General features: G+C 38.2%; 1 protein-coding gene across 1 annotated transcript; it reads left to right on the forward strand.

Annotated features, from left to right (window-relative positions):
* The first annotated feature begins 1081 nt into the window (after positions 1-1081).
* LOC110141622 (olfactory receptor 2T11-like) lies at positions 1082-3927 on the forward strand. The gene is made up of 2 exons (XM_020900561.2): positions 1082-1984; positions 3817-3927. The coding sequence occupies exons 1-2, from the start codon at positions 1082-1084 to the stop codon at positions 3925-3927; spliced, it is 1014 nt and encodes a 337-aa protein (XP_020756220.2).
* The last annotated feature ends 9737 nt before the right edge of the window (positions 3928-13664 follow it).

Raw genomic sequence — 13664 nt, forward strand, 5'->3', positions numbered from 1 at the left:
TACAATATTGTAAAGAGTTAGCCTCCAACTAATAAAAATAAATGAAAAAAATAAATAAATAAATTTCTACCTCTTACATTTCCAAGGGAGATAGGTGTTGGGTATGTTTAATCACCAATGACTAATGGAGTCTTCTTAATACATATTTTACCTCATATATCTCTTCCAAGTGGATTGTTCCTGAGTTAGTTACTCAACAATTTTGTAAGTAAAAGTTTTTCCTGAGCTCTAAGAAACACTCTAGAAAATGTAATTGATTTCATGGAAGGGATCATGGGAAACTCCAATAGATAGCCAGTAGTTAAGAAACACTGAAAGTGACCTGTACCATGTGAATGGCATTTGAGGTGGGGTCAGTCTTATGGGACTGAACACTTAACATGTAGGGTATTAGACTGTTACACAGGTAGATAGTGTGAGAATTGAATTAAGTTGTAAGACACCAAACTAGTATCTGTAGAATTGGAAATTGTTTGGTAAGGGAAGAAAATCATGCAAATTTGGTAACCAGAAATGTCAGAAATGAAAGTATTGAGAGTAGAAAAGACATGAAGGGGTTTTTGTTGTTGTTGCTATTGTTTTCTTTATACCCTTCACATCTTAAATTATTCATTTTACTCACCTTTAGACACCCAAACAATAATCGATGAATCAATCATTCTATCCTCCAACCGGTATTTACTTAGCCCTACTATGAGACAAAAAACAAGATTCTGAGGGCCAAAAATTCAGAATAAATAAGATAGGTAAATTAAAACTCTAATCCAGATATAGCAAATGCCAATTTATTATGCCATTATCAAATAGCAAAACCTATGTATTTCAACATAAACATGAATACAATATAAAAAGTGTTGTTCACCAAAAAGAAAAAGAATAGATCTAGGGTTATTGATTTATCATGTGTCTCTTGGTCTTTTTTTTTCTCTAGCATTATAATTTGGAAAATTTTACCTGAACCAGTAATCTCTGAGGTGTCATCGCCATTGTGAATTTCTCACTTACAAGAAGTGTTTTCCTCTCCTTCTTTCCCCTGGTATTCGTGGCTTCCTTTCCCTTGGAGCTGTTGCAGGAAATGTCAATGAAGAATAGAACTTCTTTCTCTGACTTTGTTCTCCTGGGGCTTTTGCTAAACAGTAAAACTATAGGGATTGTCTTTGCAGTTATTTTGGTTATTTTTGTGGTCACTGTAACTGCAAATTTGGTCATGATATTCTTGATTCACGTGGACCGTCACCTCCATACACCCATGTACTTTCTGCTCAGCCAACTGTCCATCATGGACACCCTTTTCATTTGTACCACTGTCCCAAAACTCCTGGTCGACATGGTTTCTAAAGAGAAGACCATTTCTTTCGTGGCCTGTGGCATTCAGATCTTCCTCTATGTGACCATGATTGGATCAGAGTTGTTCCTGTTGGGCCTCATGGCCTATGACCGCTATGTGGCTGTCTGCAACCCTCTCAGGTACCCGGTCCTCATGAATCGCAGAGTGTGCCTTCTTCTGGCAGCTGGTGCCTGGTTTGGTGGATCCCTGGATGGCTTTCTGCTCACCCCTATCACCATGAATTTTCCCTACTGCCACTCCCACAGCATCGAACATTTCTTCTGTGAGATTCCAGCAATTCTCAGATTGGCCTGTGCTGACACATCCCAGTATGAAACCTTGATGTACATCTGCTGTGTACTTATGTTGCTCATCCCCTTATCTATTATCTCAACATCCTATTCTCGAATTTTACTCACTGTCTACTGCATGCGCTCTGTCGAGGGCAAGAAAAAGGCCTTTACAACTTGTTCATCCCACTTAACTATAGTTAGTATTTTCTATGGGGCAGCCTTCTACAATTATGTATTGCCCCAGTCATTTCACACCCCTGAGCAGGACAAGGTAGTATCAGCCTTCTATACCATTGTCACACCCATGCTCAATCCTCTCATCTACAGCCTCAGAAACAAGGATGTCATGGGGGCACTTAAAAAGATATTCATACAATGCTTATCTGTACAGAAAGCATCCACAAATGTTGCTTAGAGATTCAATAATCTGGGAACAGTTTTCCCTAATAGCATCAGCAATGTGTTCTGTTTGACAAGAGACTATGTGGTCAGTTCTGAATGATTTTTTTTTTTATTTTTGGCAATTAAAAGGATTTACTGTGGCTGATTTTTTCCTCCCAGAAAAAAGAAACCAAAATATTTTATTAGTTATACAGAACCTTTTTTATCAAACTATCAAAAACAATGCAGTAAGTTAAAGAATTCCTCTGATCTTAGTTCTTAACTCTAGGGGGGAAAAAAAGAGCAGATATTAGAGTTCAAAACAATACTTACTAGTTCCCTTCACACTTGCCTCATGGTCAAGTGGGATTCCCAGTTGGCTCAATGATAAAGAATCCACTTGATAGTGCAGGGGATGCAGGAGATGCAGGTTTGATCCCTGAGTTGGGAAGATGCCCTGGAGAGAGAAATGGCAACCCACTCCAGTATTTTTGCCAGGAGAATCCCTTGGACAGAGGAGCCTGGTGGGCTGTGGTCCATGGTGTCATAAAGAGCTGGACACAACTGAATGACTGAGCATGTGGTCAAGCAACTAAAAAACTTTCCAAAGCTACAAAATTAAATAGATTGCAGATCCAGGTTTGATGCATGAGAATCCAGGTGCTCAGGGCTGGTGCACTGGGATGACCCTGAGGGATGATGTAGGTGAGGAAGTGGGAGGGGGGTTCAGGATGGGGACCACATGTACACCCATGGCTGATTCATATCAATGTATGGCAAAAACCACCACAATATTGTAAAGTAATTAGCCTCCAATTAAAACACATTAATTAATTTTTTTAAAAGCTACAAAATTTTGGTGTCAAAAATGCTGTGATTATTTTTCAATCAATATAAAATTAGTGGTTCCACAGCAATCCCACTTCTGGGCATACACACCAAGGAAACCAGATCTGAAAGAGACACGTGCACCCCAATGTTCATCGCAGCACTGTTTACAATAGCCAGGACATGGAAGCAACCTAGATGCCCATCAGCAGACGAATGGATGAGGAAGCTGTGGTACATATACACCATGGAATATTACTCAGCCATTAAAAAGAATTCATTTGAATCAGTTCTAATGAGATGGATGAAACTGGAGCCCATTATACAGAGCAAAGTAAGCCAGAAAGATAAAGACCATTACAGTATACTAACACATATATATGGACTTTAGAAAGATGATAATGATAACCCTATATGCAAAACAGAAAAAGAGACTCAGATGTATAGAACAGACTTGTGGACTCTGGGAGAAGGCGAGGGTGGGATGTTTCAAAAGAACAGCATTGAAACATGTATATTATCTAGGGTGAAACAGATAACCAGCTCAGGTTGGGTACATGAGACAAGTGCTTGGGCCTGGTGCACTGGGAAGACCCAGAGGGATCGGGTGGAGAGGGAGGTGGGAGGGGGGACTGGGATGGGGAATACATGTAAATCCATGGCTAATTCATTTCAATGTATAACAAAAACTACTGTAATGATGTAAAGTAATTAGCCTCCAATTAATAAAAATAAAAAAAATAAAAAAAAATTCAACAACTAAAAAAAAAAAAAAAAAATTAGTGGTTCCAAATGACTAAGAAGACAAAGCACAATTTTAGTCCAGTCTTTAATCATTGGATTTGCCCCAGTGAATTAGAAACTCTATGATCATTTTTGTAGCACTTGTGCTAAAAACAATGACTTTCAAGTAGAAGATCATAATTAACAGTGGATGAGCTGAGGTGAACTTAGTGTGAATTTATAAAATGTCTGAGCACTACATACCTTCTCAAATTGAGTACACTCTTTAACATCAAAGAATTCTGCCATGCTTCCTTTCATGTTAACATCAGAATTCCAGGAAAACTGAAGTATATGGGAAGAAAATTTACATAGCCCACATCTGGGTGATTCAATAAAAGGTTTTGAAAGCATTTTTAGTTTTGTTCACAGTGAGATAAAGTACTCTTAAAGAATTTTCTGTAAAAGTTTAACTTGATAAGATGCACATTTTTACAAGGATCACTATGTCTATATTTTGGAGAATAGAGCAGGGAACTAGGTTGGATACATGAAGACAACTTAGGAGGCTTTAAATGAACAACAAAGTGGGATACAATAGGATAGTGACACAATACAATTAAGCTTCTGGAAAGAATTACTGTTAGGAAATGGTGTGGAATAAAAGATAACTCAATAGTTTGGTCTCAAGTAAAAAGGAAATATTTCTGTTTGCTGAGTCTTGTAAACTTCTAGCGTGGCAAGTTTCAATAGGAGAAATCAAGAATTCAGCTCCTGAGACTGTTGAAATGCCTACTAGATATGTGAAGTACTTGAGGTTCACATTAGAGTTTTGAACTGAAGGTTTACCTCTGGTAGTCTTCAGAGGAGAAAAAAAAATATTTATAGACTTAAAATGAGTTGGAATCTCTTAGGCAGAAGTAGAGGTTTGAGACTGAGACATAAAGCACCTGTGCTCACCAGGAAGCTAGTGAGACAAAAATAGGGACTAAGAAGTAACATTTTAGATACAGATGAAGAAATCTTTCAAAGATGGAGAATGTATTCAAATGCAACAAGCACAGATTCTTGCTGAAGTACAAAAACAAAGGGTTTACCATTGAATTTGGAAATATGGAGACGACTTTCAAACTTAATGAGAGCAATTTCAATGAATTTGTGCTCAGAGAAGTTTCATGGTAAAATATAGGGACAATAAGAGGACAAGATGAGTATATTAGAGTATAGACGCAGTTTGTCTTTTTTCAGATGATATCAGAGATACAGAATAGAAGATAGAAGGACATACGATATCAATGTGTTTTTTTGTTGTTGGGAGATTTTACAGAGGTGTTTATGAAATAACTGTATACATACAGTAAATTGATGATAGCCAAAAAAGTAAAGAAAGTTTCTTCTAGAGGAATATCCTTTGAGAGTGACGAGAGAGCACAGAAAGTAGTTTAAAAGAGGAGAAGTTGATCTTTCCTGTGAGCCTTGCCAGTTCATTGTCTGATTGTGTGATACAAGTAAGTTCTCTTCTGACTGCTTCTATTTTCTCACTGTATTTAAAATCAAGGAGAGTTTTTGTTTGAGGAAGAACAGGAAGGATTGAGGCATTTTGGAAAGCAGGCCAATATATGAACAGCGTAGAGATAGTAAGATTGTAAGGTAGTCTTATGACGGCCAAGTGGGATTGACTTATGAACTTATCAAAATCATGTTTTTCAGATATTCCAGTAAATGTACTCAACATAGAGCCGTGCTAATAATAAGCATGCAATCATTGTTGTTGCTGTTCAGTCACCAAGTCATGTCCAACTCTTTGTAACCCCATGGACTGCAGCACCAGGCCTCCCAGTCCCTCACCATCTCCCAAAGTGTAACTAAGTTCACGTTCATTGCATCCTATCCAGTCATCTCATCCTCCGATGTCCTCTTCTCCTTCTGCACTCAATCTTTCCCAGCATCAGTGACTTTTCCAATGAGTCAGCTGTTCACATCAGGTGATCAAAATACTGGAGCTTCAGCATCAGTCCTTTCAATGAGTATTCAAGGTTGATTTCCCTTAAGATTCACTGGTTTGATCTCCTTGCTGTCCAAGAGACTCTCAGGAGTCTTCTCCAGCACCACAGTTGCAAGATATCAATTCTTTGACACTCCACTTCCTTTATGATCCAGCTTTCACAACCATACATGACCACTAAGAAGGCCATAGCCTTGACTACATGGACCTTTGTCCGCAGAGTAATGTCTCTGTTTTTCAACACACTGTCTAGGTTTGTCATCACTTTCCTGCCAAGAAGCAATCATTTTCTGATTTCATGGCTGCAATATGTTACCTAAAATTAATTATGGCAACAAAAATGATACTGGTAATTGGAAAGCAATTGCTTTCAACATTTCTACAGATTCAGAATGTCTTATGTAAGCAAAACATGTTTTATTCATGTATATTTTTTCAATACCTAAAATTTGCAATATATAATAGTTGCTCATAGTCTGTTTCAATGAATTTTTCTCTTTATTCAAATAAAATCTGTATAAACAACATATAGCTGAGAAAAGAAGAGAAGTTAAAGACAAAGGAGAAAAGGAAAGATACACCCATTTGGCAGAGTTCTAAAGAATAGCAAGGAGAGGTAAGAAAGCATTCCTCAGTGATCAATGAAAAGAAATAGAGGAAAACAGTAGAATGGGAAAGACTAGATATCTCTTCAAGAAAATCACAGATATCAAGGGGACATGTCATGCAAATATGGGCTCAATAAAGGATAGAAATGGTATGGACCTAACAGAAGTGGAAGATATTAAGAAGAGGTGGCAAGAATACACAGGAGAACTATACAAAAAAGGTCTTCATGACCCAGATAATCACGATGGTGTGATCATTCACCTAGAGCCAGACCTCTGGAATGAGAAGTCAAGTGGGCCTTAGGAAGCATCACTACGAACAAAGCTAGTGGAGGTGATGGAATTCTAGTTGAGCTATTTCAAATCCTGAAAGATGATGCTGTGAAAGTGCTGTACTCAACATGACAGTAAATTTGAAAAACTCAGCAGAATGAAGAGGTCAGTTTTTATTACAATCCCAAAGAAGGGCAATGCAAAACATGTTCAAACTACCACACAATTACACTCATCTCACATGCTAGTAAAGTAATGCTCAAAATTCTCCAAGCCAGGCTTCAACAGCATGTGAAACATGAACTGGTGGGTTTAGAAAATGCAGAGGAACCAGAGACCAAATTAGCAACATTTGCTGGATCACTGAAAAAGCAAGAGAGTTCCAGAAAAACATCTACTTCTGCTTTATTGACTACACCAAAGCCTTTGACTGTGTGGATCACAACAAACTGTGGAAAATTCTTCAAGAGATGGGAATACCAGACCACCTTACCTGCCTCCTGAGAAATCTGAAAGAACCAACAGTTAGAACTGGATATGAAACAACAGACAGGTTCCAAATTGGGAAAGGAGTACATCAAGGCTGTATATTGTCACCCTGCTTTTTTAACTTCTATGCAGAGTACATCATGAGCAACACTGGGCTGGATGAAACACAAGCTGGAATCAAGATTGCCAGGAGAAATATCAATAACCTGAATTATGCAGATGACACCACCCTTATGGCAGAAAGGAAAAAAGAACAAAAGAGCCTCTTGATGAAAGTGAAAGAGGAGTGTGAAGACTTTGGCTTAAAACTCAACATTCAGAAAACTAAGATCACGGCATCTGGTCCCATCACTTCATGGCAAATAGATGGGGAAACAGTGGAAACAGCGACAGACTGTTTGGGGGGGCTCCAAAATCATTGCAGATGGTGACTGCAGCCATGAAACTAAAATACGCTTGCTCCTTGGAAGAAAAGCTATGACCAACCTAGAAAGCATTTTAAAAATCAGGGACATTACTTTACCAAAAAAGGTCCATCTAGTCAAAGCCATAGTTTTTCCAGTAGTCATGTAAGGATGTGAGAGTTGGACCATAAAGAAAGTTGAGTGCCTAAGAAATCATGTTTTTGAACTGTGGTGTTGGAGAAAACTCTTGAGATTTCCTTCGACTGCAAGGAGATCCAACCAGTCCATCCTAAAGGAAATTAGTCCTGAATATTCATTGGATGGACTGATGCTGAAGCTGAAACTCCAATACTTTGGCCACCTGATGCGAAGAACTATCTCACTGGAAAAGACCCTAATGCTGGGGAAGATTGAAGGCAGGAAGAGAAGGGGACAGCAGAGGACAAGATTGTTAGATGGCATCACCGACTTGGTGGACATGAGTTTGAGTAGGCTCCAGGAGTTGGTAATGGACAGGGAAGCCTGGCTTGCTGCAGTCCATGGGGTCTCAAAGAGTTGGACACGACTGAGTGACTCTGTTGAGCTGAACCAACATTCTTGTTAATGTGGAGCTTATTGTAAAACATGGTGTGATTTGGAATCATTAAGTAACACCCTTCCCTTCAACATTATAATTATTTAAATATAAACATTAATAACACATCACAACACATTCATGCTTTGAGTTGAATTCTTGTTTATTGTGAGATAGCATCTCTAGCATAAACCATAAGCATTTTTCAGGACATTTAGTCCTGTTCAAAATATTGGCATTTGGTCTGCCCTAAAATGTCCTTAATGTTTGATCTGTCCAAAATGTCCACTGAGATATTTGTTCTATGACAAAAAGGTCCTTGAAATTAGGTTTTGTTCAGTACGTTCATTGAGATATTTGGCCTATGATTCACTAAGTAATATAAACATTTCAGATTGTTTAAATTTTCATTACCTTATTTTTACTATAATTTATGATAAATTTTGAATTTTAACATTTATTCTTGTTCCTCCTTCTCATGAATTTTGGCAGGGTTAATCTTAGGGCAATGATCAGTTGCTCTCAAGTGTCTATCAACCTGATTATTTGCTTGATATATTTTTTATATCTTTTAACAATTTCTCATTACACAAGTTTGATTTTGTCAATACCATTATGAAATTTATGTCCGTATTTGAGTGTGATGACCAAGAACCTGTGCTATAATTTGTTTATAGTCTTGCTGTTTCTTTTTTTAACACTTTAATAAATCCCTGAATTGAAGGGTGATGCAATAATCATCAGTTTTTGAAATCTGCTATGTCAGTCTTCCATTGATTTGTTTATCCTGCAGCCACTCAGTACTTATGTACAATGATTCCAAGTTTCTAGTGGAAGTCTTGGAGCTTCTGGTCTTCTTTCTTGGACATGCTTTCCATGGCATAAGCTTCTTCAACATAGTCCATTAAGTCATCTAAATTTTCTTCGGCACTTTCTACAGTGTACTCAAAAGTTTTATTGACATCTTCCAAAGACACCAATACAGAAAACATGGAAGCACACTTATTGCTGTTACTTTTTGCTATCCTATACTCACATGTTAGACACAAAGAAGATATTTGTTGCCACAGTGATTATGAAAAGTGAAACAAGTAGCTTTTTAATTTGTTCATTTGGTTTTTGTTGTTCATTCCCTAAGTCGTGTCCAGCTGTTTACAACCCCATGAACTGCAACACACCTGCCATCCTTCATTATTTCCCAGAGTTTGCTCACATTCATATCCATAGAGTCAGTGATGCATCTAAACATCTCATCTTCTGCCACCCCTTTCTCCTTTTGCCTTCAGTCTTTCCCAGCATCAGGGTCTTTGCCAATGAGTCAGTTCTTCACATCAGCTGGCCAAAGTATTGGAGTTTAAGCTTCAGAATCAGCCCTTCCAATGAATAGTCAGGGCTTATTTCCTTTATAGTTGATTGGTTTCATATCCTTGCAATCCAAGGGACTCTCAAGAGTCTTCTCCAGCATCACAATTTAAAAACTTCCATTTTTCATTGCTCAGCCTTCTTTATGGGCGAACTCTCACACCTGTACATTACTACTGGAAACACCTAAGCTTTGACCATATGGATCTTTGTCAGCTGGAGAAGGAAATGGCAACCCACTCCAGTATTCTTGCCTGGAGAATCCCATGGACAGAGGAGCCAGGCTACAGTCCATGGGGTCACAAGAGTCAGACATGACCGAGCAACTAAACCACCACCACCTTTGTTGGCAAAGTGATGTCTCTACTTTTTAATACACTGTCTAGGAATCCCCTTCTACATTTTGTAGAAATAAGTAAATCACATTCATTTCTGGAATCTCAAATTCCATCATGCTTAATGAAGGGTTAATGTTTAGATTTCTTTCCAGCACAGATGCAGACTTTCTCATATATGTATGTAAGTATCTTTTCACTGTTTCATTGTTAGCAGTGTAGTATAACCCAATACTACACCATGCACAGTAAATATCTGAGGGAACTGTGTTGGTGCTGTCTTAAAGTTGTCATCACTGAGCAATTTGATTACTGAAACTTAAGTATTGAGTAATGTCATAAATTGTATAAATAAGAATTCTTTCCTAATCATGAGTGCCAGAAAGATGAACAACAAACTGTTGTCTGTGTCTGGTCACTTTATATCTCTCTGGAATTTCAATTTAATGAAATGAAATTGGCTTTGGAAATAGATATCTGTTTTGACTTTTATTTATTTTCCTCTTTAGTGAGTTTCTTTCTGGAAACATTAAGAGGACATCTTTATCATGCATATCAGAGAGTTCTTCAAAGTACCTACAATGATGTTGCATTTGGTTTTCCTTTTTGAAGGTTGTTTTTTTACCTAATCGGTATTTTTATTTCTCCTTTAATATCAACATTGTGCAGATAATTGTTCCATCTTGAATGATTGTAATATTATCCAAATGCTGACTGATTTTATATAGGTATTACAGATTTTCCTCTCTCCACTGTGCCGGTAACTATTACTCCTACCTCTGTTGTATGTGTGCCGTCTGGGTCACTTCAGCCATGTCGGACTCTTTTCCACCCCATGAACTGTAGCCTACCAGGCTCCTACTTCCATGGAATTCTCCAGGCAAAAATACTGGAGTGAGTTGCCATGACCTCCTCCAGGGAATCTTCCTGACCCACGTATTGAACCCGTATCTCTTATGTCTCCTATTGGCAGGCAGGTTCTTTACCACTGGGGCCACCTGGGAAGCCTTAATGTACCACTGACTTTTCTTTTTGTGAGTATATTACTTCTGTCATATTCCACTGAGCATTTAAAAAGACAGTCACAGTGCCAAACAACAGAAGAATTTTTGTTTCTTGGTTTTTGTTTGATTTGTAGCCTTACTAATGTCTTGGGAATTCAACAGCCTGTTCAGTCAGTTCAGTTCAGTCGCTCAGTCGTGTCTGACTCTTTGCGACCCCATGAATCACAGTGCACCAGGCCTCCCTGTCCATCACCAACTCCCGGAGTTTACTCAAACTCACGTCCATTGAGTCGGTGATGCCATCCAGCCATCTCATCCTCTGTCGTCCCCTTCTCCTCCTGCCCCCAATCCCTCCCAGCATCAGGGTCTTTTCCAATGAGTCAACTCTTCACATGAGGTGGCAAAGTATTGGAGTTTCAGCTTTAGCATCAGTCCTTCCAATGAACACCCAAGACTGACCTCTTTTAGAATGGACTGGTTGGATCCCTTGCAACAGCCTGTTAGAGCAAGCTGAATCAGCCAGTAGGTATTCACCAACCAAGGTGTGGTGATTCACACTACTTGGTAGCTAAATGTGGGAGTCAAATCCACTAAAACCTCTCCAAGTAGCAGTATATACTTCTTAACAAGCTATTGCAATTATATGTCCATAAAACATTGATTCCAGGAAAGCATTTCCTGTTAATCCTGGGTGATGGGATAGCTGTACATGCGGTCACTCATTCATGTCCAGCTCATTGTGATCCAGTGGGCTATAGTCCTCGAGGTTCCTCTATCCATGGGATTTCCCAGGCAAGAATACTGGAGTGTATTGCCATTTCCTCCTCCAGGGGATCTTCACGCTCCAGGAATGGAACAAGCAGCTCCTGCATGTCCTGCATTGGCAAATGGATTATTTTACTACCAAGCCACCTAAGAAGCCCCTGGGCTAGCTTTAGGGGCATTAATTAGGTGTCTTGTATCTTCCTCATGCTTAAATGGTAGTAGGTGAACACTTTCTGTGTTCCAGCACTTTTTATTAAAATGTTCATAGTTCTGTCTTTGTGTATGCCTGATAAGTGACAGTTCTGCTCTTGAACTGATTGTTTTTTATAAGTTTTATTTCCTCTTTTCATTTAAATATATTTTTTAAATTCCTTCCAATCCATACACCAATTTCAGCTGCAAATTAGAGTGACCTTAAGGTCACAGGCTTGTAGTAAAACTCATTGGTGTTTGAATTCCAGATTTTTAAATTTCTGGGATATCTATCTTTGTAAATAAGCTGGGCTTCCCAGATGACTCAGTAGTAAAGATCCACCTGCTAATTCAGGAGATGTGGGTTTGATCCCTGATTTGAGAAGATACCCTGGAGCAGGAAATGGCAACCCAGTCCAGTACTCTTGCCTAAGAAATCCCATGGACAGAGAAGGTTGACAGGCTATAGTTCATGGGGTCGCAAAGGAGTTGGACATGATGTATTGACTAAACAGCAACAATGTCCCAATTATTGTGAAGGATATATACTGTTCTCTGTCTTATTAAGACAATTTAAAAAATCAAGAAGAGGGAGAAACTTCTTACACGAGAGATTGTCTGAGTCTGTGACTTTTACCTTTGGAGCTAAAGGAAGGCTTGCTTTTGTCATCTGATCATTATCTTTCTGCCACCTTGTGGTAAATTAACAGCATGGTATTCTTCTAGAAATACATCATATGTCTTTGGTGTATTAAAGCAGTATGTATGATTGAAGGAATAAAAAAACAAGAAACACAACAAAATGACATTAAGATCATCTTGACATTGATGTTGATTTTTGTTTTACTTGTTAAATATTTTCCACACTGAGCAGGTTTTTGGTTAGCATTGGTTAACATCATCATTAGTAGCAGAGGGAGTATTCCGTATTTTAGAGCACAGATAAGCATTGCAACCCAACTTGACCACCTTTGGCTTTGGATTCAGTGAGATGGGTTTCCCTGGTGGCTCAGATGGTAAAGAATCCACCTGCAACATGGAAGACCTGAGTTTGATCCCCAGGTTGGGAAGATCCCCTGGAGGAGGGCATGGCAACCCACTCCAGTACTCTTGCCTGGAGAATCCCCATGGAAACAGGAACCTGGCAGGCTATAGTCCATAGGGTCTCAAAGATTCGGACTCGACTGAGCAACTAAGCACATAGTAAGTTAACCTCTTTGTGATTCAGTTTCTTTATCTGTATAAGCATTAGTGTGTAATATAAAAAAACTTCTTTCCTGGCTCACTGTGCTTGCTTGAGCTATTATCATCAGCACCGTCATCATTATTATTGACCCCAGGACCCACAGTTCATTTTGGATTAAGGACTCAATGTTTAGAATCAGATACCTAACTGAGTCCCAGGGAATATGGACAGTTCACTATTCTTAGTGTCTGGACTCTTCATAGAAATAATTTGCTCAGCATGATATCACCTAACTGGATAAGGGGAAGGATTTTTTGGAACAATAATATTCTCAGTGATTCTGTGTAAAAATCCTGAATTGTGAAACGTCAATAACCTATTAGAGTTATGTCTGGAGATGGCTTTTTATTAGGCTCCAGTCTTTATATTTTCTGTCTTATTTTTGCTCCAAGAATAATCTAGAAACAATTAAAAGATACAATATATTTTTTTCTTTTTCTTCAGACATATTTCTGTATTTATCAATAAAAGAAAATTTTACTGGTTTAAATATTTTTCTAAAGCAAATTCTCTCTCTTTATAACTAAAAGAAAGATAGTTGTAAGTATTTCTACATCGGTGAAGGAATTATTTGGGGGATACACTCTTTTGTGGTTCTTTTCTGTAAATTTTTTCTTTGCTGATTAATATTGATTTCCCTGTTTACCATTCCAACATACATATTTAAGACATTATTAAAAATTACTGTTTTAAAAATGGATGTATATTATTTCATTGCTTAACAAATCTACCTTGTTAAGAAGTCACTAATGTTTTTCTCATAACATGAATATTTAAAATTACAAAATAATTTACCAATGATTACTGTGCTTTCCTTAAATTCAGTATTTGGTAAACAAGCATCACTACTCCCAA

This window comes from Odocoileus virginianus, chromosome 3 (assembly GCF_023699985.2).
Source record: "Odocoileus virginianus isolate 20LAN1187 ecotype Illinois chromosome 3, Ovbor_1.2, whole genome shotgun sequence".
Classification (NCBI taxonomy): Eukaryota; Metazoa; Chordata; class Mammalia; order Artiodactyla; family Cervidae; genus Odocoileus; species Odocoileus virginianus.

Bases quoted from the DNA above. Each gene is read 5' to 3' on its own strand.
- LOC110141622 (XM_020900561.2), top strand. From the start codon at position 1,082: ATGAAGAATAGAACTTCTTTCTCTGACTTTGTTCTCCTGGGGCTTTTG. The intron at 1,985-3,816 runs ATATTCATACAA...AGCACTACATAC, and splicing joins TCATGGGGGCACTTAAAAAG to CTTCTCAAATTGAGTACACT.